We start from the raw sequence: 23,703 nt of genomic DNA, 5'->3' as shown, positions 1-23,703 counted from the left end.
CAGTATGGATTACACTTCAATATAAAGAAAACAAAAATCCTCACAACTGGACCAATAAGCAGCATCACAATAAATGGAGAAAAGACTGAAGTTGTCAAAGACTTCATATTATTTGGCTTTACAATCAACACTAATGGAAGCCACAGTCAAGATATCAGACTATGTATAGCATTGGGCAAATCAGATGCAAAAGACCTCTTTCAAGTGCTGAAGAGCAAAGATATCTCTTTGAAGACTAAGATGCACCTGACACAAGCCATGGTATTTTTCAATCACCTCATATGCATGTGAGAGCTGGACAATGAATAGGGAAGACCAAAGAAGAGTTGATGCTTTTGAGTTGTAGTGCTGGCGAAGAATACTGAATGTACTATGGACTGCTAAAAGAACTAACAAATCCGTCCTGGAAGAAGTGCAGCTGGAATGCTCCTTGGAAGTGAGAATGGCCAGACTTCATCTCACCTACTTTGGTCATGTTGTCAGAAGAGACCACACCCTGAAGAAGTACATCATGCTTGGTAAAGTGGAGGGTCAACGAAAAAGGGGAAGGCCCTCAATAAGATGGACTGACACAGTGGGTACAACAATGGGCTCAGGTATAGCAAGGATCATGGCACTAGCACAGGACCAAGAAGTATTTCATTCTGCTGTACATAGGGTTGCTATGAGTTGGAGACAACTCAACAGTACCTAACAACAACAATAACAAATCAACTTGGGGGACAGAGGAAGAGGAAGACAGAGAGAGGTACACAAGAAGCCAGACAACAAAAATAAACCCTTTTACATATACAACACTGCGTTGTCAGTGATAACAAACATTAATCTATGGGTAACTAGATGGAGACAGGTTGAATCATCAAGTATGTTTAGGGAAAAGGGAATATACTGATGACTATATATAAGGTTGGCAGATGATATTTCTACATATATATTTGTATGTGCTGTAAGAATGTCCAGATATATAATAGAGCTAACAAAGGGCAAAGTTATGATAACTTCTTGGCCACAGCCAACCACCCTGAGAGAGTGAGTAGTTGGACCTGTGGGCTTGGGACCATGGTTGCAGGGGACATCAAGCTCAATTGGCATAACATATTACACAAAAACATTGTTCTACATCCTACTTTGGTGAGTGGTAACTGGGGTCTTAAAAGCTTTCAAGTGGCCATCTAGATGCAACAATGGGTCTCTCCTCATCAGAGCAAAGAGGAATGAGGAAAACCAAAGATGCACAGAATAAGTTCAAGGGACTGGCAGATCATGTGGTCCTCAGCCTATATGACCATGAGACCAGAAGAACTAGATGGTGCCTGGCTACCACTGTCAACCAGTTGGATATGAATCAGTGAAGGAGTTCCTGGATAGAGTGGGAGTACAATGTGGAACAGAACTCAAATTCACACACACACACACACACACACACACACACACACACAATCCAGTTTACTGGTCTGATAGAGCCTAATGAGACCCCTAAGGCTATGGCCCCTAATTACCCTTCAAGTCTGGTACTGAACTCACTCCTGTGGCTTCCAGCCAAACATCAGACAAGCATACAGGGTGATCATTTACATCAGGTAGACATATTCCTTAGAGTGATCAAGGTCAATTATGGGAGAACAGAAGGGCAGTGCTTGCACAGTGAGATAGCTCAAGGGGCAGGAATGCATAAGGAAGAAGGACACAGGGAAGAGGTAACTACAGGGAGGAAGTGGGAAGAGAGCTGCTACCCTGTGGGGAATTGCAATCAATGTCATGAAACAAAATGCATATGAACTGCTGTATGGAAAATGAATTTGCTCTGTAAACTTTCACCCAAATCACAATGATTACATTAAATTATTATTATTAAATTAGAAAAGAAAAAAGGAAGAAAAGACCAAAATGGATGTCAGAAGAGAGCCTGAAACTTGCTCTTGAATATAGAGTAACTAAAGCGAATAGAAGAAATGGCAAGATAAAAGAGCTGAACAGAAGATTTCAAGGAGCAGCTCGAGAAGACAAAGTCAATTACTACAATGAAATGTACAAAGACCTGGAGTTAGAAAACCAAAAGGGAAGAACACACTTGGCCTTTCTGAAGCTGAAAGAACTGAAGAAAAAATTGAAGACTCCAGTTGCAATATTGAAAGATTGTGTGGGCAAAATATTGAATGCTGCAGGAGGCATCAAAAGAAGATGGAAGGAATACACAGAGTCACTGTACAAAAAAGAATTGGTTGATGTTCATCTATTTCAGAAGATGGCATATGATCAAGGACCAATCGTATTACAGGAAGAAATAAAAACTGTACTGAAGGATGACGCAATACTCATTGAGATGTTTCAACAAATGGATGCCACACCAGAGGCACTTAGTTGTGTTTGCCAAGAAATTTAGAAGACAGCTCCCTGGCCAACTGACTGGAAGAGATCCATATTTGTACCCATTCCAAAGAAAGGTGATCCTACAGAATGTGGAAGTTATCGAACAATATCATTAATACCACAAGCAAGTAAAATTTTGCTGAAGATAATTAAAAAATGGTTGTAGTATATTCACAGGGAACTGCCAGAAATGAAAGCTGGATTCAGGAGAGGACATGGAAAGATGGATATCATTGCTGATGTCAGACGGATCTTGGCTGAAAGCAAAGAATACCAGAAAGATATTTACTTGTGTTTTATTGATTATTATAAAAGCATGTGACTGTGTGGATCATAACAAAATATGGATAACATTGAGAAGAATGGGAATACCAGAACACTTAATTGTGCTCATGAGGAATTTATACATAGGCCAGGAGACAGTCGTTCTAGCAGAACAAGGAAATATTGCATGATTTAAAATCAGGAAGGGTGTATGTATAGGTTCACCATACTTATTCAATCTGTACGCTAAGAAAATAATCTGAGAAGATGGATGTTTTGGTTACCTAGTGCTGCTCAGACAGGAATATACCACAAATGGGATGGCTTTAACAAACAGGAGTCTATTCTTACAATTTTTAGAGGCTAGAAGTCCGAGTTTCAAGTGCCGGGCTCTAGGGGCTGTGTGAAAGCCCCTTGACCATGGGCTTCAGCTCTGCCTCTTGCTCCTGGCCCACTGAAGCTAGAGGCATCTCTTCACTCAGGCAGCTACCGGCTGCTGAGGCTAAGCCCAAGGTTGACAAATACAATGACACAGTCCCTATGTTACTAAACAACATGGCAGGCCATTGATTCAAGTCCATTGAAAGTCCCAAGATCAGCACAGCATGCCAGGCTGCTGAACAATGGCTCAGCTATATGCAGGGTTCAAGTATGCCATGAGCTAGAGGCCGTTCCTGAAGCTGCTTCTTATATACGGGAAGCAGACCACATCCCTAAAGCAGCTACTCAGCTGCTCACAGTAGATCCCACCATGGAGTTGATTGCCAGTCTCATCATGGGGAATAACTACCACCAGCTGCCCAGACACTCAACCAGGCCCAGCCAAGTTGACATACAACCTTTACCACACGGAACTATATGAAGCAGAAAGTGGCATCAGGATTGGAGGAAGACTCATTAACACCTGTGATATGCAGAAGACACAATATTGCTTGCTGAAAGTGAAGATAACTTGAAGCAATGACTGATAAACATCAAAGACTTGGATTCAGTAATGGATTGCACCTAAAGAAACCAAAATTTCTCACAACTGGACCAATAAGGAACATTGTGATAAATGCAGAAAAGATTGAAGTCAAGGATTTCATTTTACTTGGATCCACAATCCATGCTCATGGATGCAGCAGCCATGAAATCAAATGATGTGTTGCATTGAGAAAATACACTGCAAGAGATCTCTGTAAAGTGTTAAAGAGCAAAGATGTCACTTTGAAGACTAACATGCACCTGACCCAATCCATGGTATTTTCAATTGCCTCATATGCCTGTGAATGCTGGACAATGAATAAGGAAGATCACAGAAGAATTGATAAATTTGAATTGTGGCATTGGTGAAGAATATTGAATATACCATGGACTTCCAGAAGAATGAATAAACCTGTTTTGGAAAAAGTACAGCCAGAATGCTCCTTACAAGCAAGAATAGCCAGATTTTGTCTCTTGTGCTTTGGTCATGTTATCGTAAGTGGTAAGTCCCTACAGAAGGATATCATGCTTGGTAAAGTAGAGGGTCAGTGAAAAAGGGGAAGACCCTCAACCAGATGGATTGACCCAGTGACTGCAACTATTGGTTCAAGCACAGCAAGGATTATGAGGATGGTGCAGGGCCAGGCAGTATTTTGTTCATAGAGTGCTATGAGTCGGAACCAACTTGATGACCCACAACAACAGTCTTTAGGTTATATAACATTCCTTCTTGAGCCATAGTAGTTTTTCCCAGCTCTATTTCTTTCCCTATATCTTCTTGTTGTTATTGTTAGGTGCCGTCGAGTCAGACCTGACTCATAGCAACCCCTCCTTGGGTTGCCGAGGCAGTATCACTATGAAAGTAGATTGCCCAACCTTCCTTCTGAGGAGTGGCTGGTGGGTTTGAATCACCAGCCTTCTGGTTAGCAGTCAAGTGCCTTAGGCACTATGCTACCAGAGCTCCTAAATCTTAGATCATACTAAACTGGACTACTCCAGACACCTCTCTCACGACACACGTAAACTGTGACTTTCTCAATCTCCACTGTGGATGAGGAAGGACATTGCTACCAAGGCACTGTAGTTCAGAAGCTGGAATGTCAAAGGTAAGCCAAGAAGTTCAGATTTCCCAGCCAAGCCTCCTGGTCAGCAATCTTCATCCTTTTACCATTCTGGTGCTTCATACTTACAGTATCTTCTCTTGCATATGTTCAATTACAGCCATTGCCTCCAGATATTTATTCTTTTGGGTCGGTATACCCCGATTAGCTGCTTCTCTCTGGCAAAGGAAATATGTGATATGAATGAACTGAGAGTGTCAGCAAATAATACTCTTCTTCTTTAGGATGTTCTGAGTCAAGCCTTTCAGAATATTCTTTTCCTATGATCCATATCTATCTAAGTAGATGATTAAACACTTTCTTAACACCAAAAATGCATAGAGATTATCGCCAAATTATTCATTCTAAAGGTGGACATAAAGTTGATAAGAGTTATAAAGAAGAGGGAGAGAAAACAATAACAAAGAAAGAAGCAGGGAAAGAAGAAAAGGTTTAAAATATAAAGGGGAAGGTAAACAAGTTTCTATAATAAATCAAGTTAAATATCAAGCAAATTATATCTTATTATTAATTATTGATTTCATTAAGAATATAGCATTGCAAAATCCAATAAAATCTTTACATTCCTTAGGAAAGTCTATAAGTAAGTTAAAGGTGTAAATATAGCCACATAGTGAAAAAAAAAAACAAAAAAAACTGCTATCATTTATAGCAACACTAGATATATTCCTGAAAAGAAAGAAAGAAAAAAAGAGAGGCAGGTGAAAGACAAAATTTAGAGGACAGAAATCACAAGTATACTTTAAAAATGAATATTATAACATTTTTCCAGAAGTGTGTACTTTTGAAATCTCATTTTTCCATGTTTTGCAATCAGAGGAAAGTAAAAGGTAAACTCCACATTAGAGATGTAAAGGGAGCTCTAGTGTTGGCAGCTGCCTAATCATAGAATAACCTACTGGGCTAAAGCACAACCCAAATCAAGGCTTCATCCTCAGTCACACATTCCATCATCCTAGAGTACCTTTTTCTAAAAGGAAAAAAGAAAAGTTATGGTACGCATTTTCACTTTTATTCTTGCTCTTTTACTCTCTTCTTTCTTATTTTCTCAGTCATATATTTTTGCCTTTCTGTTTTGTTGTCCCTGTTTTGTGTAACTTGAATAGTAAATGCTATTGTTGTTCAATCTCATCCAGCAACATATGACATGATTGTGCCTATAAAGCACATGCTACTAACTTACTTGTTCTTTGAATACAAAATAAAGGTTTCCAAACAGAAGGCTCTAGAACTATAATTCCACACACGTGGGCCATAAAGTAAATCAGTATTAGATACTGTTAACTATGTACATTGAGCCTTCTGACTCTCTCCTTACTCATTCAATAGATACATACTGAGTTACAATGTGCAATGTAAACATTCCTGTTTTGATACTGGCAAGTACAGATAAATGCTTTGTTGTCCATTCCAAAACCTTCAACAGGAAATTGCCACAGTATGAAATGCTAGACATTGGGCTTCTAGCATTATAGTGTCTTCTTCTATGTGTGCCAGGTGACAACCACCCATGCACAATTCATATTCCTGACCTCAGACCAGTCCAAAGGCACTTCATTATCTGGGTGTCAGATCCCCAAGTATCAACCTTGTCTTCATTGGCCTAGCACAATCAGGCCACCACCTGGTGATTCCTTTCTACCTATGCAGTGCTCCAGCTACCACTCCACAGATGAAGGAGATTTTTCTTTATCTCCAGGAACCTGAAAGTAATTGTACACCTGGACAGCATTTTGGTCTACTCCCCAGACCTATGGCCAATGATAATCTAAACAGTTGGTCTTTAGTGATTGTCAGCAGCAGCAGCAATAACTTTTTGAAAGCCTGAAGACAGAATTTCTGTACCATACCCTCCTCAGCTGGGCTATTCACATGGTGCCAGACAAATATCAGCATCCTGGAGCGGAGAGCACATACAACATTGAAGACATGAGACAGGTGTTCAATTTTGCCCCAGGCTGCAGGTGACTATTTTTCTGTCTGCCTAAATGCTCAGCCTGGATAGTATAGCTGGGTTCTTACCTCAGGGGTGCTAGTCTGAAGCAGGAAAGATACGGTGGGACTGGTGAGGGTTTAGCAAAGAAAAAGGTGCCAAAGCCTTGGTTTCCCCTTTTTTCATGTCTCTTGACATCCCATTCATACTGCTTTCTTTCACATCTTTACCTTATAGTCTTGAAGACATTTAAAAACTTGTTGAACAGGCACTGCTTTGCAAAAATGTGCTTGTGTGGAGCAACTCTTCTGCCCATCCATATCCCTGCCCCAATTTTAATGGCTTCTACCTGACTCTCCAATGGTTTCTCCCAGACTTCCCTAGTAGGGTTGGATCTTATTTCCTACAACCTCTCTGGACAAACATCCCTTGCAATTTGCTTCTACTTTGAGCCATGCTTCCATCTTAGTGATCTAGCTGCCATCCACCAGTACCATCCCTCCCCACAACTCCTACCCCTACATACACAGCACTTCCTACTCAAATGGATCAGATTTCTAACAATAAAATGGTTCTTAACTTTGGAGATTGAGATATTTGATGAAATCTCTGGGCCCTGCACCCCCTAAGAAAATGCACAGTATGAACATGTGCATAAAACGTTGCATACAATTTTAGGGGATTAACAGGATGAGGCCCATTCATGTACTGCTAAAGTTAAGATATTTTGTAAAGTCTAGATATCAATCTAGAAGTGACTTAAATCTACTTGATTCCAGCATTTTCTGTAGAATAATTTAAAATCTGATTTCCTGCTGAGTTTCTATAGCTAAAGGTTTCAGTTTGGTTTCCAATTTCTCAATAATTCTTGTGGTTGGAGATGGCTGCTAATTACAGTCCTCAATAAAGTCTTCTGAATCAATATATTAAAAATATTGACCATAAGGATTGTTAAGGAATAAGTGAAATGTTAATATTAAAATGAGACCTAAAAAAGTGAATAGGAAGTTTTTGCAAAGCTCAGGTAAGAAAATGAGAGTTTTCCAGGGAAGAGGCTAGGAAAAAAAAAAAAATCTGTAATATACATTACTTAGGACGCCTGGTCTTCTTGGAGAAGCTAAAAGTTCTATTAAGGACTTGTACCAGGTACTCATAATATTAAACAGTTTTGAATTTCAAAGTTGGGTTTTAGATACATACCCAGGTAGTCAATATATCTTTTCCAAACAGAGCTTTGGTATGAACATTTTCATCTATTCCAATGGCTCGAATGAGTGGTTCACTCTCTGTAGATGTTGAAGGTTTCTGGGTATAGAAACATCAAGGACCTATTAGTGAGCTGCTTGCTGAGTGACACAGTGGCATGTCAAGTCATGTGGTACCATGTTTGAAATTTTAATTTTCTGTTTGCTAATCATTCAAAAAGCATTTTTTGAAGACTTACCTGTAGCAAACACAGTATGAGAAATTGGTGAGAGTGGGGAGTGGGCACGAAGGGAAATAACTGTGGGGAAAATAGTGAAGATTTATTCCAGAGATCAGAACTGTAGGAAAGACAGACAAGAAAATAAATAATTATGACAAAATATGATTACTGCTACCATAGAGGTATGTCCCAAGAGCTGTGAGCACTCAGAGGAGGGCCTTTCACTCTGCTGGACATTCAGGGAAGAGAGCAAGTCTAGCATGTGCAAATTCCTAGAGGTGGAAAGATCCAGCATGTTTGGAGCCAGGAGAAAGTGACTGGCTAGGTTCAATTGTGAAAACTTGGTTTTCTGCACTAAGCAATTTAAAGTTTTCCTCATGTTAAAACCAACAGAGATTTCTAAAATGAGAAAGAAAGTATAAGATAAAGCTCCTGGCAGCAAGGAAGGTAGATTGGAGAGGGCAGAGATGCTCGGCCTAGTGGGAGGCTGAGTAAAACCCCAGGCAAAAGAAGAAAATGTCCTGAACAAAGGCAACAACAGGATGAGAGGAGGGTATATATTACACATTTAAAAGGTATGACAGCATTTAGTGACCAAGTTTCCATTTATTCAGTGTCTTCTATATGCCAAGCACTGAGTCAGCTACTTTGCATTCATGGTCTCATCTCAGCCCTCACAACAATCCTGCAAGGGTGGCAAATGAAGAGACCAAGGCTCACAGGTTTTAAATAATTTTTCACATGTGGCAAAGTCCAGATTTGAATCCAAGTCTGGCTGACTCTAGGTCCATGCTCTTTCAAATATTGTCTCCCAAATAGGTGTGAATAAAGAGGGAAAGGACTTAAAAAGTCTATAGTATTTGAGTGGAGGACAAGCTAGCCTACAGATGCAGAGTGTCAAAGTGATAAACCAAGTATAGCATTTAAGTAAAGAAAGGGAACAAGGCTGGAAATGGAAGACAAAGCCCAAGGTGAGGAACTCAGGGTACTAGAAGAGAATAGAAGCAAAGTCTAGAAACAAAGCAAGGAGGAGCCTGATAAATGCTTCAGACAGAGTGGAGGTTTGCTTTAATGGTTATCAGATGCTGCATGCTTGGTTGGGTTGGGCTGACATACCCAGGTAGTCAATAAATAAGGTACAGAGTGAGAGTAGCCATCAATATCTTCCTTCACATTGGCTTCTCATCAAACACCTGGACCAGATACCTCCTAGGGTTTATCTTCCAGTGGTGCCTTCCTAAGCTGGGAAGCAGCCTCCTTTGACTTCTCAAGTCTATCCCTTTTCCACTTTGTATTGTCTCCTCAGCCACTTCCCCATCTTGACTTGTTGGTACTAATATTGGAAGTGAAAGCTGGGAATGAAGGTGGGTCAGGCATAATAGGAAGCTGGAAAAGACTGAGTTTAAAATCTCTAGGACCTTGAATGAGCCAAGAAGAATTTACAATCCAGTCCTGGGAGTAAGCGGGTCATGGCTGAGGACTTGAGGAGAAATGTTATGATTTGGATTAGCTCAGGAGGTTAATGGGAGAGGGACCTTAAGAAGGGCTCAGCTGGTGTTGAAGATCATAAATATTGGTGACACCAACATACCTGGTTATGTAACTCTTTAATAACTCTCAGAGGAGTAGACAAGACTAAAAGGAGGCAAGGGGAAGGATGACTAGATTGCTGAAAGAGGTAGGGTATAGTAGAGTAAATGTGGGGAGGAATAATGGGTCTAGTGATTTGTGAAACTGGCAAAAAGGAGACTGAAATGATATACCATGGAGTCTATCTGCTTAGGGAATAGAAAAATAAAGGTTTGAAAATTAGCAGAAAATAGGAGAATAAAGGGATTGATTAGAGTCAAAGAATAAGGTGTTAGGGGAGGAAAGGGATGAAAATTTTGGAAGAATGGCAGGTTTCAATGAGAAATTTAAGATTTCAGAAGTGGACAATTTCTGGATAATAAGGTCAAGAATGTGACTGAGGTAAAGTGGTTGTAAAAATCACTAAAGTTATAGTAGATGTTTGTTATTTTCAGTAATGGGAAAGTATCACCAAATGTAGGTAGAGTCGGCACAACTCAACCAAGGTAAATGATGTCCCTAAGCAGTACACAAGAATAAAGGATATTTTGGTAAATCCAAACAAACAAACAAAACAATGCCATTGAGTTGATTTGACTTATGGAGACCTCTCCTTGGGTTTCTGAGGTGGTATCTCTATGGAAGTAGATTGCCCAATCTTCCTGGTGAGTTTGAACCACCAGCCTTCTGATTAGCAGTTAAATGCCTTAGCCACTACACTACCAGAGCTCCCTTTGGTAAATGCTATAACATATAATTTTGCAACAACAACCAAAAAATTATGTGTGTGGGTAAGTATGTGTGAATATTCGCTTGTTACTGATTGACATGGTTAGGTTCCAAAGCCTAGATCATTATGATGTGAAAATTGGCATTAGGCAAAAATGAAGGATGACCACATCATATCACAAAATGGAGGAAGACTACAACATTACATAGCTTCCAAATTATACCATTACAGAGCCACTAAACCACTGAGAATCATGGCCTAGCCAGGTTGACACATAACCTTAACCATCACAGTGAGCATTATTCTCACTTAACGTTCTGGCATTCATTACTGCCAGATTACACCATTCATGTGCAAAATAGTCAGATAGTAGGTTTGATACTATTGCTATAAATGTGAAATGTTGGATAATGAGGCAGTTGATAAGTGAAGAGTTGTTGTTGTTGTTGTTTTGCCGTCGAGTCGGCCCCGACTCATAGCGACCCCTCCTTGGGTTTCCGAGGCGGTATCACTACGGAAGTAGGATTGCCCAACCTTCCTTCTGAGGAGTGGCTGGTGGGTTTGAACCGCCAGCCTTCTGGTTAGCAGTCAAGTGCCTTAGGCACTATGCTACCAGAGTGAAGAGTAGGTGTATATATATGTGTGCATCTATAGGTTTATATATAAGCATATATACATACATGTATGTGTATGCTGCATATAAATTCAAATACATAACAAAGTACATAGGAAGCCTAGCTATAGATACTTCTTAGACATAATCAAACATCTCATGGGATTGGTTTACTGGATTTAAAGGCTTGGGACCATAGTCTCACAAGACAATTCAGTCAATTGGCATAATATAGTTCATACTATACATCCTAGTTTGGTGAGTAGTGTCTTAGGTCTTAAAAAGCTTGTTGAGTGGCCATCTAAGTTACAACTATTGGTCTCTACTTGTCTGAAGCAAAAGAGAAAGGAGGACACCAAGGACTCAAAGAAGGAACTAATCTATAGGACTAATAGCCTACATGGGAGCTCTGGTAGCATAGTGGCTAAGGCACTTGACTGCTAACCAGAAGGCTGGCGGTTCAAACCCACCAGCCACTCCTCGGAAGGAAGGTTGGGCAATCCTACTTCCGTAGTGATACTGCCTCGGAAACCCAAGGAGGGGTCGCTATGAGTCGGGGCCGACTCGACGGCACATAACAATAGCCTACATGATCCATGGTCTCACCTGCCCCGAGATCAGAAGAACTAGATGGTGCCTGGCTACCACTATCATTCTCATCAGGGATATCCTAGATAGATGCTGATAGAATAGGAGAAAAATATAGAACATAATTCACATTCCAGAGTTAGTGGACCAGTTGAGACTAGAGGAAACCCTGAAATTATTGCCTTAAAATACTCTTTAAACTTTGAACTGAAACTATTCCCAGAAGTCATCTTTCATCGAAATGACGTATTGGGCTCATAAAACAAATAATATCACCAGTGAGAGCTGTGACTCTTTTTTTTTGTTTTTTTTTAAAAATCACCCATATGAGACTAAATAGTCAACATTTATTCTAAAGCAAAGATGACAAGGTAACGAGGAGGGTGGGCAAGGAAACTAGGTGGAACAACCAGAATGGAAACAATGAGAATGTTGACACACTAGAAAATATAACCAGTGTCATCAAACAAATTGTATAATAAAAATTGTTAAATGGTAACTTAATTTTCTATGCAAACTTTCACTGAAAACACCCTGCCTTTGAGTTGATTCTGACTCAGAGTGAGCCCCATTGGATTTCTGAGGCAGTAAATCTTTGTGGAAGTAAAGGTAGTCTGCCTTCCACAGAGTGGCTGGTGGGTTTGAACCAACAACCTTCTGGTTAGCGGTCAAATGCCTTAGGTATTATGACATCAGAGCTCCTTATACCTACACCTACCTACCTACCTACATACACACATACATATATATATATATGTTGTTGTTGTTTGCCGTTGAGTCGGACCTGACTCATAGTGACCCCTCCTTGGGTTTCCAAGGCAGTATCACTATGGAAGTAGATTGCCCAACCTTCCTTCCTAGGAGTGGCTGGTGGGTTTGAACCGCCTGTCTTCTGGTTAGCAGTCAGGTGCCTTAGGTACTATGCTACCAGAGCCTATATACACACACACACACACACACACACACACACACACACATACAGTCACTGGATTTGTATACTCAAGGAATTAGGGTTCTGGATAGATCCAACATATAGGCAACAAAGTTGCCTAAAATGGTACTTGTACTTGGGGTAGAGAAGAAGATAAAGACAACGACTCTAACAAATATAGGAAATGATCATCAATAGCTACCAGCATTAATAATATTGACAAGGAGGATTGGCAGGTGGAATAACAAATGGGATAAGCCTCAAAGGAGGAGGAAGGAAAGTAACAAAGAAAAAAAGATAGACATTTTTATTGTGAAATAAAACATACAGAAAATGTTGGTTAAAGAAGCTTGGGTGTTATATAAGACTTCTGTTCTGTTGTCCTGCATGTGAAGGAACCCTGGTGGCACAGTGGTTAAGGACTCTGCTGCTAACTGAAGTTCAGCAATTTGAACCCACCAATTACTCTGCAGGAGAAAGTCTGGCAGTTGGCTTCCATAAATATTTACAGCTTTGGACACTGGGGCAGTTCTACTCTGTCCTATAGGGTCACTATGAGTCAGCATTGACTCAACAGCAACATTTAAATTATATGCAGAGAAGAAAACTCAAGGAAGTAAATTAAGATATCGCATAAAGAGTTAGAAAGTGATCATGAGTCTTGGAAGCCAAAGACAGTAGTAGTAAATACAGGAATTAGCAAGGGTTCTTGTGCCAGACTTACTTGGGATGGAATATTGGCTTGGCCCTTTATAGCTATATGATTTTGGGTAAGTTAGTCAACCTCTCTGGGCTTCAGGTTTTCCTATCTATAAAATGTGGACAATAATATCTATCTTGAAGGTATGTTGTGTAGATAAAAGATAACATGTGCAAAGCATACAGTTCATAGTCGGCTCTCAATTAGAGGTAGTTACCACTGTATTTTCATTATTTTTATTATTATTATTATTATTATTACAAATGCCCCAGCAGGGGTGGAGACAAGGTAAAGGAGGAAAAATATGGTGATAAGGATGAAAGGGAAGGGAGAAAGAAGCCCAGAATAGGATCTGAAGAAGTAGAGACATGGAGTTTAAACTATTATTTGAAAAATTTAGTGATGAAAAGAAAACAGTATCAGTATGAGAGGTAGATTATGTAGTTAATGGGAGAGTGGGTATAAATGAAGCTAAAGGGAAATGGCTGGATGTAGAACGGGAAAAGGATATCCCTTCTGAAATAAAGTGAAAACCAAAAACCAAACCCACTGTCATTGAGTCAATTCTGACTCATAGTCAGGACAGAGTAGAACTGCATCACTGGGTTTCCAAGTCTGTAAATCTTTATGGGAGTAGGCTGTCACCTCTTTGTCCCACGAGCCCCTGGGGCTTTCAGTTAGCAGTAGGGTATTTAACCACTGTGTCACCAGAGCTCCGTAGGTAAGTACACCTGAAGATTTAGTTAAAATAGAAAAGAAGTTGAAAGAGTTCACTTCAGATGACCTATTTCTAGACAGTTCTAGGCAGATGTCCTATTTCTATTTTCCACAGTACCTATATATATTCTTTAAAAAGTGAAAAATAAATACTAAATAATCTTACCTCTTCTATTTTCTCTTTTTCCTTTATTTCCTGCCTTTCTCCATCTTCTTTAAAAGGTTTGTCTAATTCAGGCTCAATGTACTGTGAGATAAAGCAATATTATAATTAGAGCTTGGTGTATATAAATTTAGTATATATACATATTCTAGGACTATATCAGAAGTAATTTATTTAAATATATACAAAGTGCATAATACTGCAACTGGGTACTGTGCTAATGATAAAGAGACAAAGGTTAATAAAAGTAGTCCCTGCCCTTAAGAAGCTTACAACTTAGTGAACAAGAAAATGCTATGGATACACAGAATCACATAAATCACAAAGAAAGAACATTTAATCTAGACCTGAAAGTAGACAAGGATGAAAAAGGGGGTTGGTTTGCCAGGAAGGTTTCCTGGAGGAGATAACGTCTGAATTTCTTCTTGGAAGATGAGTAAGGGAAAGAAGATGTCACAAGGGAGTTTGAGGTAGTGGGTGTTGTATGTGCATGATAGGTTCTAAGAACAAAATTAGTTCAGTAGCACAGAAACACAATAATAGAGGGAGGGCTAGACTGTTATACCAAGGAGATTGGATTTTAATGTGAAGGCAATGAAGTATCAATAAATTTATTGATCTGTTTTGGATTTTAGAACAGTCACTTTAGCAATAGAATAGATTCAAAGAGGAAGGAAGAAGGAAAGGAGAAAGCAAGAGGGAGGAAGGAGGGGAGGAGAAAAAGACAGAAGGAGGAAATGAACTACACAGTGGTTGCAGAAATGAAGAAAATGGAGATTTAAGAAATATGTAGAAGGTAACTCTTAGTGGCGATTGGATGGATTTGGGGTGGTTAGGGGAAGGAAGCATCTTGAATGATACCTTTTTAATGGTTTAGGTCACTAGATAGATGGTGATGTCATTCACAGATAGAAAATACAAAGCGAGATAAACAAGCTTAGGAAGAAAGAGTTCATGTTAGGTCATCCAGGCTTAAGCTACCACTGAGACATTCAAGTGGAAATATCTAGAAAGCAGCTGGATATACGGATCTGGAGTTTAGTTGGAGGGTCTGAGCTAAAGATAGAGATTTGACAGTTATCTGCATTTAGTTGAATCCAACAAAGCAAATTATTAGATCACCAAAGAAGAATTTATGAAGCGACAAGGCCTTAGGACAGGATCTTAGTTACATAAAAGGGCTAGGGAATAAAGAGGAACCTGAACAGGAGGCAAAGAGTAACCTCAAAAGTCTGAGGAATGTTATCAGGAGAGCCAAGAGAGGAGTCAAAAGTGTTGAATACCTCAAAGGAGCCTATTCAAATATTAAGATTGAAAATGTCTTTGGATGTTTATTGTAACAATATTTGAAAAGCAAAAGCTAGAATTAAATGCATTTCTTATAACAGGAAAATGTTTAATTATACTATGGTATAAACCCAAAACAAAATATTTTGTAGCATTTTAAAATTATGTTGTGGAAATACACATATGGCATAGAAAAATATCCACAATATATTAGAATATTTTTCTAAAATATAATATTTTTTCCTGATAACATATGATTGCTACAAAATATTAAAATCTCAACTCTCAGAGGTAACAACTTCTATAATTTTTGTTAATATTCTTCCAGAATGCTTTATGCATACATATTTTAACATAAATGAGATCATCATATATGTTGCATTCTATAATCTGCTTTTTTCAGTAATATATCATGGATCATCTTTATCTCACTACATAAGCATCTATACAATATAAACGTCTGCACAGAATCCTATTATATGAATGGATCATAATTTAACAAATTATGGTACAAAGCCCCTACTGATCAACATTTATATTATTTTTAGTCTTTTGCTATTATAAATAATGTTGTAATTAACATCCTTACATAGATATATATTAGATTTATGTATTTATATATATTTAGAATTATCATATATATTATAAAAGTTATATTTAACATGTTTAAAGAAATAATAGAGATGGAAAGTATGAGTAGAGAGCAAAAGATGATAAAAATGATGAGACTTAAAAATAACCAAATAGAGTTTAAATAATTGAATTTAAAAACTCAACATAAATGTTGAACAGTAGATTAGACTCAGCTAAAGAGCACATTGTTGTTGTTGTTGTTGTTATGTGCCGTCGAGTCGGCCCCGACTCATAGCGACCCCTCCTTGGGTTTCCGAGGCAGTATCACTACAGAAGTAGGATTGCCCAACCTTCCTGGTGGGTTTGAACCACCAGCCTTCTGGTTAGCAGTCAAGTGCTTTTAGCCGCTATGCTACCAGAGCTCCTAAAGAGCACATTAGTGAACTGGAAAATAAACCAGAATAAATTATCCAGGATGCAATGCAAGGTGGCAAAGGGGCAGAAAATACGAAAGAAGGTTAAGAAACATGGGAACAGAGGCCAACGTATATGCATTCAGAGTTCCAGAAGGAAAAAAGAGAAAGGATATAGTCAAGGCAAGATTTGAAGAATGATGACTTAGAATTTTCCAGGTCTAATGAAAGATACTTAGCCAAAGATTCAGGAAACCAAATTAATCCTAAGAAAAATTAAAAAAAGAAAAAAAGAGAAAATCCACAACCAGATGCATTAGAGGAAAATTATAAAGATCAGAAAAGTAGATTTTAAAAGTAATAAGATCTTAAATGTAGCCAGAGAGAAGATATGGAGGAACTTCCAAGGAATTGACCAACAACTTCCCAATCATCAGTCTGGTAACAATAAAATTCATAACATGCTAAGAGAGGATAACACCATCCTATAACTGTATATCCAGAAAAAAAAAAAAAAAACTTTAAAGGATGACAGTGAAATGAAGATATTTTCAGACAACCAAACAGTGACTTTGCCACCAGTAGACAGATCCTCATTAAAGAAAATCTGAAGAATCAGATAGAAAGAAAATGATCCCAGGTGAAAGATTTGAGATGTCTGAAGGAGTAATAAACTAAATTAAGGATAAATAACTCCAGTGAAAGCATATTCTTTAAAGGTAAGTCAGTAATACATTCCTGCTAGTAAAAAAGAAGACAAATATGTATGCTATCTCTACTATTTAACACAGAATTGGAAGCATTACTTCATGAAATTAGACAAAAAAAAAAAAAAAAAAAAAAAGCAATTAGAGGCATGAGAATTTGTAAGAAAGAGATAAAACTACTTCTATTTGTAGATAATTTTATTAAGTACCTGGAGAGCCCAAATGAATCAATAAAAAAAAAAACTGCTAACAGAAATAAGACAGTCACAGTATATAAAATTAAAATACAGAAATCAGTAACATATATACAAACAATTACCAGTTAGAAAATATAATAGAAAAGAAGGCCCAATTTAAAATAGAAAAAAGTGAAGTAAAATGCCCAACCAAATAAGAAACGTACAAAGTTAACAACTGCAAAACATTATTGAAAGACATAAAAGTAGGCATCCTATTTCCCACATGCTTGGACAGAGCAACTCAACATCATAAACACGTCTATTCTAAGTCAATATATATAAATTTAATGTTATCCAAGGTTTTCAAAAATCATATTTTTTCTAGAGCTAGATTATAAAATTATATAGAAGAATATGTAAGCAAGAATAGTGATGAAACACCTGGAAAAGATCAATGTAAGGAGCACTGGCCCTACCAGTTATTAAAATGTGTCATAAAGCCTCAATAATTAAAAGTGCGGGAAATGGCCAGTGAATAGAGAGATCAATGGAAAATAATTAAAAATTCCAAAAATAGATTTAAGCTGAAAATGGCTATTTCAAATGCTGAAAGTACTATCATATGGAAGGAAAATGGATCAGCTTTGTTCATATCAACCCAAAAGACCCAGTCTTTTCTACCAGTGAGCAGGAAAAGCTACAAGCAAATATATTTGAATAGAAAGAATAATGTTCTAACAGTCTAAACCAAAAATATGTGGTTTATCTCTCAAAGTACTTACTTAGTTCCCTGTCATTTCAGATATTCAGACTTAGGCATAATAACCAACTGTGGGTGTTATACTAGGCTTTATGCATTAGATGGTAGTAAAATTCCTCTGTTCTAAAGGCTTTACAATTTTATATAAGTTCTCAATTTTTTTTTCTAGATCTGATATGTAGCCAAGATCATGTCTGTGGTCCTTCATTAAATTTCTAAAACTATACTATGATTTATGATTTGTAACACTGATGACAACTAAAGATTTGTTCATTGGTCAATTCAAAATAACTCTGACCAAGATCTGTGTATAATCTTTAAAGGTGGTATTTCTTTAGTGTTTAAATATATATATTTTTTAAATTCCACATATGTATAGGGAAAAAAACCTTACATTTTAAATCAAAGGAACAATATATATGCCATCAGATGATGCCAGTATAGCTTATGGCTCTGACAGCAATGTCAGTCGCCCTTAGAGACTGAAGTTTAAGAAAAAAACAAAAAAACTGGGACTGTGATTAAGTGCATGATATCCGATGATTTAGGATTCTCAGGAAACAAGCGGTAGTTAAAAACCACAGAACTAACACAATACTAATGCAGGGTTTAGAATGAGAAGTGAAAGCAAGCCAAGGCCAGAGGTAGGAGATTTAAAAGAGAGGGAAGAGAAATAAAAAAGTAGAAGGAAAACTAGGGAAGTTTTGTCTTTTAGGGAGAGATTTAAAAAGGAGTGAATGGTTAACAGGGTAGATTGCAACAGGGAAGTCAAGTTAAATATGGGATTCGTGACATAAGCAATCATTGGTGATCTTATAATTGTAGTTTGAAGAAAAGTGACTGTGATGGAGAGGAATGAGAAAGACGTAGTAGAGGAGACAAGATCAAGGCATGGAGAAATGAGCATACTTACAGACTGTTTATAGGTCGGTAAGATGGAAGATAATGAAGACACAAAAGGGACAGGATATCATGGATGGAGTTAAGTGCTCAAAGGAAGAAATACCCTTAGATGGGAAAATTGAGACTATACAAGAGGAAGGAAGGGTGAGGGCAGAAGCAGAGTCTATGGATTTGCCTCAGAAAGTAGCAGGGAGCTCCCATTTGAAAGCTATTCCTTCCTTATGAAATAGGTGGTAAAATCGTTCTCTTAGAAAGTTTTGTTTGGGTGGATGATTCTCTTCCTTAGGAGAGAGATGAACCACCAATACACACCCTTCCCTCTTTTGACAGAGTAAGTGAACAGAGATTCAGAACACTGACTAGAAAAAGTCACTGAACTCTTACCTACTGCAATACAGGAAAAGAATGTGAATAATGAATGACCAGGGTAACACATAGCAAATACCTCATCTCCAAATAGTTGTTCTACCTCATGGGGCTGCAATAACACTACTTTTCTGCCTTTGAGTTCGGAGAGGAGAAGACCGCATGTATTGATCCAATCATAACATTCTCTCTGAGAAGAAATAAAAGATAATTACTAAGCAGAAAAAAATCAGATTATACTAACTCATTCACTCACTCCAATTGAGGAGCTACTATTACAATTCATCTAAATATTCCTCCATGCAATCATCTTGTATGAGTTTAATTAAAAAATTTGTACAGAGGTGACCATTTATGAATATAGAATTAAATCATATCACTTCTTACTGACAGGTTTTGGAATCTGCGTTGTAATGAGGTAAGAAGTGCTAAGCACCATAAAACCAGATGCAGAAGGACTGACTGTTCAGTTTACTAAGGCCTACATGGTCTGCCCCCAATAAATTTATGCAATTAGGCAACTGTGATCACATAATAATGGCATACACTTGCATGGCACTTAATTATATGCCAGTCTCTAAGCATGGTACATATATTGCCTCATTTGATTCTCCACATGAGGTATGTACGTATTATTATCATCCTCATTTTTAAGATGAGGATATTGAAGAATAGAGCAGTTAAATATTTTGCCCAATGCTTTGTATATATAGTTAACCATGGCACTTGGATTCTAATCCAGGCAGCCTGTACTCTTAACTACTACAAAATATGACATACACAACTCCAATAAAACAAATGATTACTGATTTGAAACAGTTTTGGAAAAGGTGCTAATCCCTTATCTACTGAGATAAAAGAAAGACATACAGCAGGACTCATCCAACTACATTTCTTTGCAAAAATCTCCTAACAGTTAAAATGTGGTTTCAATTTAAAAAAATACATTATTTCTTGTTAGTGAGTAAATGCAGAGGAAATAAGGAAAGATTCCTTCCCTGGGAAAGGAATCTGGTGACTTAAACCATTACAAAACTGTACTATGTAATGAAATAATGACCCTCTTAAGATCCCTAAAATCAACCACAAAGAACAGTAATATGTCTTATATTTCTCTCATCATTACATTTATTTTTAATTATGGAATTATTAAGAAATGTCAGAGCCAAAAAGTCTTAAAAATCAAATCTAAACCCTTTATATTATAGATAAGGAAACCAATGCCTACAGAGGTAAGACTACAGAATCCCTGGGTGGTGAAAATGGTTAACGTGCTGAGCTGCTAACCAAAATGCTGGAGGTTCAAGTCCCTCCAGAGGCTCCAAAAAAGAAAGACATGGTGATCTACTTCCAAAAAATCAGCCATTGAAAAGTCTATGAAGCATAGTTCTACTGTGACACACATAGAGTCACCATGATTTGGAGTAGATTAGATGACAACTGGTTGGTTTTACATTGCTCACAGTTTTGTTAACAGTGCAGATAAGTTCAAATTCTAGATTCAAAGGTTTGGATGATGTCTCATAAATGTTTGTTAAAGCTACCATAAATGGGTAGCTTTAAGAAACAGGCATTTATTCTCTTACAGAATTCTCTTGATATGCAATGCATATCAGAAAGAGTACTGTATCTCAAAGTAATCTACAGATACAATGCAATGCCAATTCAAATTCAACAGCATTCTTTACAGAAATGGAAAAACTAATACTCAATTTTGTAAGACAAGAGACCCCAAACAGCCAAAGCAATTTTGAAGAAGAAGAAAGTAGGAGGTATCAAAACATCTTACATAGCTACAGTAATCAAAACAGCTTGATGCTGGTCTAATGACAGACACAAAGACCAATGGAATAGAATTGAAAATCCAGAAATAAATCAAACATCTATGATCAACTAATTTTTGAAAAGGGAACTAAATCCATCCAATGGAGAAGGAATAGTCTCTTCAATAAATGGTGTTGGCAAAACTGGATTTCCACATGCAGGAAAATGAAACAAGATCCCTATTTGATGCCATACACAAAAATTAATTCAAAATGGATCAAAAACCTAAGCCTTAAATATAAAACCATAAAGTTCTTGGAAGGAAATATAGAAACAATGCTTTGGGACCTAATTTTCAATGATAGATTATCATATATAACAAAGAATGCATGAACAACAGAAAACAACACAGATAACTGGGACCTCAAAAAAGTTAAATACATATGTTCATCAAAAGACTTTATCAAAAGAATAAAGAAATAATCTACAGACTGGGGAAAAGACTAAGTGACAAGATGGAAGAATAGGCAGACAAGCTACCCAGATTGGTTTTGGTTACCTAGTGCCATTCTAACAGAAATACCATAAATGGGTAGCTTTAACAAACAGGCATTTATTCTCTTACAGTTTTGGAGGCTAGAAGTCCGAGTTCAAAGTGCCAGGCTCTAGGGGCTGGGTAAAAGCCCCTTGACCTTGGGCTTCAGCTCTGCCTTTTGTTCCCAGACCACTGAAGCCAGAAGCTTTTCTTCACTCAGGCAGCTGGTGGCTGCTGAGGCCGACAAACCCGAGGTCGACAAGTGAAAAGGCACTGTCCCAATGTTGCCAAACAACATGGCAGGCCACTAATTCAAGTCCAGAAGAAATCCCAAGATCAGCAGGGTGTGGCAGGCTATTGAACAATGACTTCGCCACATGTAGGGTTCAAGTATGCCAAAAACCTAGAGATCTTCTGTAAGGCCACAGTAAGGAGAAAAGGACGCACAAAAGTGAGGTTAAAGAGAAGTTTTTATTCTGAGTTTCCAGGGGAGGTTTACGGGCCCCCGAGAGGGGCCCGGGCGAGGTTCACGGGTCCCTGAGAGGGGCCCGGGAAGTCGCACCACCTGGCTGGGGAGGGGAGGGTTTATAGTCTTGTGGAGGACCTAAGCGGGGACACTAAGGAAATAGTGGGGTCCAATTAGCTGTTAGTATGGGTCTGCACTTAATTAGCATGAGGGGACTTCACAAGAGGAAGTTGCCACTGCATGGGACTTTCCAGTCTGGGCGGGTTCTGTTACTTCCGTTGTCTTATCAGGCTGTCTCATCAGGGCTTGACGCCCGGAGGAAGCTGCTAACTGAAATGTTGGTAGCTTGGATTTGCTTCGACCTAACATTTTCCTCAAAGTTGCTTCTTATATACTAGAAGCAGACCACATCTCTAAAGCTGCTACTCAGCTGCTCCAGTAGATTTCACCATGGATCTAATTGAGAATCTCACATGGGGAATAACTACATCCAGCTGCCTAGCCACTCAACCAGGCCCAGCCAAGTTGACAACAACCTTAACTACCACACAGACCCTCTACAACAAACCCTGAAACCCTGAGCTTTGAAGGAAAGGATAAAGAAAGGGATTAAATACCAACTAGTAGAAGAAACTGAATGAAAACAGTGAATAAGGAGAGACACAGAGCTGTGGACTGTTGACTGGCCTGATGGCAAGGGCATTTTGAATATTTGCTAGTGGCATTCTGATCAGGGCAACAACCTGATAATCAGCTCCACTTGACAAGGACTGCATGGGCACCCACATTGGTGTGGTTGCCAACCAGAAAGGTGTAGCATTCCCATTGTACCTCACACCCTCCCAGTGAACAGGCCATCCTCCACCTCACCAACCTTCTGGACTGGCAGGAATTCCATCCTGGACCAGGTGTCCTGCTCCCAGCTGCCTTTTGGGACAGCAGAAGCTTTATCTGGAACAAGACTTGCTTCCTATAGCTGCTTTTTGGGCTGGGAGGAACTTCTTCTGGAACCAGGTACCAGGCTCCCAGCCACCTACTGGTCCAGCAGGAACTTTTTTTGAGTCCAAGTGCCCTGCCCCCACATGCCTTCTGTGTAGACAGGAACTAATTGTGAGATCAGGCGCTCTCCCAGCCACTTTTTAGGCTGGCAGGAACAGGCATACTACTTCCAGCTGCCTTTTGAGCAGCAGGAACTTCTTCCACATCCAGAAGCCTTGCCCCAGATACTTTGCAGGCTAGCAGGAATTCCTTCTGGGACAGGCACTCTGCCTCCAGCTATCTTTTGGGCCAGCAGAAACTGCTTCCAGAATCAGATGCCCTGCTTCCCAAGGTCTGCTCAGCCAGCAGGAACACCACCCAGGTACCCTGCTCCCCATTTTCTCTTTTTAAAAAATGTTTTTTCCCTTCTTTCTTTTTTCTTTTCTTGCTCTTCCCTGATTCTTGCCCTTTCCTGTTCTTATTTCTTTTTTCATTCCCTCTGTTTTTAGCATCCCTTGTTTTTCTTTTTGTATTTTTCTTTACTATTCTCTTTCTCTTGCTTTTGTTTCTTTTTCTCCTCCCCAGACATTGTTTTTTCTTTCTTTTTTCTGTCTGTATTTCTCATTTTCTTTGCTTTTTTTTTTATTGCAGTGTCTTAATGTACCTTTTTTTTTTTTTTTT

General features: G+C 38.5%; 1 protein-coding gene across 1 annotated transcript in view; it reads right to left on the bottom strand.

Annotated features, from left to right (window-relative positions):
- The window catches only part of AXDND1 (axonemal dynein light chain domain containing 1), a gene marked incomplete at its 3' end in the record, with an annotated part of 381,147 nt that overhangs the window by 12,631 nt on the left and 344,813 nt on the right, over positions 1-23,703 (bottom strand). The window contains 5 exon segments of the mRNA XM_007937629.1: positions 4,791-4,879; positions 7,855-7,959; positions 10,248-10,271; positions 14,095-14,205; positions 19,359-19,469. Of these exon segments, the coding sequence (XP_007935820.1) occupies positions 4,791-4,879; positions 7,855-7,959; positions 10,248-10,271; positions 14,095-14,205; positions 19,359-19,469 (440 nt within the window).

Source organism: Orycteropus afer, unplaced genomic scaffold (genome assembly GCF_000298275.1).
Source record: "Orycteropus afer afer isolate SDZICR_OR568_19922 unplaced genomic scaffold, OryAfe1.0 scaffold00043, whole genome shotgun sequence".
NCBI classification, from domain to species: Eukaryota; Metazoa; Chordata; class Mammalia; order Tubulidentata; family Orycteropodidae; genus Orycteropus; species Orycteropus afer.
Note: the sequence above shows the minus strand (reverse complement) of the source record. Positions and strands in the feature narration are given on the sequence as shown.